This window comes from Myotis brandtii, unplaced genomic scaffold (genome assembly GCF_000412655.1).
Source record: "Myotis brandtii unplaced genomic scaffold, ASM41265v1 scaffold220, whole genome shotgun sequence".
Lineage (NCBI taxonomy): Eukaryota > Metazoa > Chordata > Mammalia > Chiroptera > Vespertilionidae > Myotis > Myotis brandtii.
In genome coordinates, this window is record NW_005358250.1 from 2073508 (window position 1) to 2076629 (window position 3122).

General features: G+C 45.8%; 1 protein-coding gene across 1 annotated transcript in view; it reads right to left on the reverse strand.

The window, feature by feature from the left end:
- Positions 1 to 483: 483 nt before the first annotated feature.
- Positions 484 to 3122, reverse strand: part of LOC102243736 (olfactory receptor 2A12) — a 9154-nt gene continuing 6515 nt past the window's right edge. Inside the window, exons 2-3 of the mRNA XM_005866079.1 lie at positions 2748 to 2964; positions 484 to 1480 (exon numbers count right to left, since the gene is read on the reverse strand). Of these exons, the coding sequence (XP_005866141.1) occupies positions 531 to 1480; positions 2748 to 2766 (969 nt within the window). The 5' untranslated portion in view covers positions 2767 to 2964 and the 3' untranslated portion in view covers positions 484 to 530. The remainder of the gene's footprint in view (positions 1481 to 2747; positions 2965 to 3122) is intronic.

A 3122-nucleotide genomic window follows, 5' to 3' on the forward strand; every position in this document is an offset into this window, starting at 1 on the left:
GGAAGGTCAGAGGGCTCAGATTGCACCTGGCCACAAGCCTTCCCAACTTGTTTCCATATGCATATCTGAAGAAGCACACAAAGCCTCTGCAAGGACATTTCCTTGCTCCTCCTCACTGGGCCAGGAATCCTCTGATGTCAGTGCCCTTGCCCTTCTCTCCACTTAACCTAATACTATGTGTGCAGTTTCCAGAAGGTAATGAGTCTTTCTCAAGATTCAGACACAGGGCATACCCCCAAACCTATTCCCTTTGTCTCAATAAAAGATTTTAATATCTAGATACCCATTTTTTGTTAACTACTAAGGCTCTAGAAAAAAAGGGAACTAAAAGACTGATGCACCTGGAAGACATTTCATGGTGTCCATCTGTCAGCTAAATCATGGGCTGTCCCCCATGGACCAGTATAGAGTTGAGATCGAGGCTGAGGGGAGTGTGTACTGGTGCTACTGAGTCATGTGAATGAGTGTTTGAGCATTGGCTGTGCATCATGAGTCTTGTTTCTCTGTCTCCAAGCTCTCCTCCCAGAGCCTCATTCTGGGTCCCTGCCCCAGCCTGTCACCTTGAGGAAAGCCCTCTTCACATCCTTGTTTCGGAGGCTGTAGATGATGGGGTTGAAGAAAGCAGAGATGACATTGTAGAACAGGGCCAACTTTTTGTCCTCTTCTGGGGAGGCCTCAGAGCCAGGCTTCATGTACATGACCATGGCGGGCACACAGAACATGGTGACCACAGTGATGTGGGAGGCACAGGTGGAGAAGGCCTTCAGCCGCCCTTGGCCTGAACGGATCCTCAAGATGGCAATGAAGATATTGACATAAATGACAAGGATAAGGGAAAGTGGAACCAGGATGACACTAAAGCCGAGAATGAAGTCTATCCGATCATTGACTGAGGTGTCTGCACAAGCCAGTTTTAACACGGCTGGGACTTCACAGAAGAAATGGTTGATCTTGTTGGGGCCACAGTAGGGCAGACGCATGGCAAACACAGTGTAGACAAGAGCAGAGATGACACCCCAGAGTCCACAGAAAATGACCATTACCCCACACAGCCATGGGCTCATGATGACTTTGTATCTGAGTGGGTGGCAAATGGCCACATACCTGTCTATAGACATGATGGCAAAAAGCCAGGACTCGGTGATGCCTAGCACCAAGAAAATGTACATCTGGGCTACACAGCTGGCAAAAGAGATGGTCTTCTTCTGGCTGGCCATATGTGCCAACATCTGGGGCACAGTTGTAGTGGTGTAGCTAAGATCCAACATAGAAAGGACGCCAATAAAGAAGTACATGGGTGTGTGGAGGTGCGAGTCCAGGCAGATGAGGATGGTGATTAAGCTGTTGCCCAGAATAATTAACAGGTAGGTCATCAGGAAGGCTGAGAAGAGCAGAGGCATGATCCTGGGACTGAAGGAGAAGCCCAGAAGGATGAATTCAGTCACATAGGACTGGTTAGATTTTGCACTGTGTTCTACTTCTAAAGGAAAAAGAAAGGCACTGATTCAGACAGAGGATTAGCTAAACTATGCACCAGGATGAGGGCTACTGATGGGGTCAGGGCAGTGGTCAGTGTCCAGTTTTGATGAAACACCATGACCCCCCTCAGCATGACAACCTATTTCACCCACTCTTGTCTATTGCCACCACTCCCAGGAAATTTATGAAGAGGAAAGGGCTTTCACATCTGGTTTAGACTCTGCCTCTGACCCACCAGCAATTGCCCATCTAAGCCTCAGTTTCCTCAGCTGTGAAATGAAGGCATTGGACTAGCTGATCTCTACTTCCCCTTAGGATCCTCTTCTCCTTAGTTAGGCAACCAGGTGTTTAGAAATAAATATTAGTGTACGTACTCTATGAAATTTGGCAAATTTTAGTGAGAGGACCTACTTGGTCCTGTTGAAGACATCAATTTATTTTTCCACTCTAATTTTACCCATCACAGGCCATGGAGTGTTAGAAGGAATGCTGAGTTCTAAATCCTTGGCTCTATAATTTACTGAATAAATGACCTTGAGCAAACCCTTTACCCAGCATTCTATCCATTTGAGACTACTTCCTCAAGTACAAAATGAGAATAATGGTTGCTTTGTTACAAGTTTGCTGCAAGGACTGGGTGATATTTTGGCATGAAAAGCATCACACAGAAGGCCTAACATGTGGTAGGTGCGTAATAAATGTTAGCTGCATTTCTGGATGGTTCTCCACACACAGGACCGAGATTCAGGTCCAAATTACCCAAGGAAACATCCAGAGATACTCCATCATATATGATGACCACAGTTTTCATTCTCCCAGACGCCCACATTCTTGCTTCTCTGAGCATTTCATTCATTTTTTTTTAGCCTCTTACTGACTCTTAGGTCTTTCTCAACTTAAGTGGCCCGAGCCTTCTTTCTTCCTGAGGAATAGGGGGAGGACAGCCTTACTGAAGAGATGCCATGTGCATCATCGGTACTTAGGGAATGGGAGCAATCTCAATGCTGTCAGTATTACTCCTTTTCCAATTTATCAGACTCAACCTACCTGTCCTGCAGTCTGCTTGTTCTCCTTTGGAACATCATGAACGAGTCTTCATAAGAACCTGTGTCTACATTTAATGCATCAGATGGTGTCTTGACTTTGGCCAAAAGACTGAATACACTTTGAACTTCCTATATATGCTAGGTATTTTTCTAGGACCTTCTCAGAGATTTCTCAATAACTTTTAGGTAGCTGGCAGATAACTATTTTCATTAAATTCCTACCTTTCACCAAAGGTTGCATTGTCTCCCCAGGTTGGCCTTAGTTTCTGCGAAAAGTACAGTGAGTTGGGCCTGGTCGTCTCGAAGGGAGAGAAACCACACAGCAGCGTGGAAAGGGCGTGGGCTTAGAGACAGCGGGTTCTGCTGGAATCCCAGCTCCGGCTCTATCTGCTATGTGACTCTGGGCTGTTAGCTCACTTTGAGGCCTCAGTTTCCGCACCTGCAAAACAGAAATAAAAATACCTACTTTGCAAGCCACATTCTTCCTGGGAAGAAGAATCCCAAAGATATGAGAATCTTCTACCTGAGGGCCAAGAATCAAAAAATGTGCTGCCATTTCTAACTTTTCTTCCTTCCTTCCTTCCTTCCTTCCTTCCT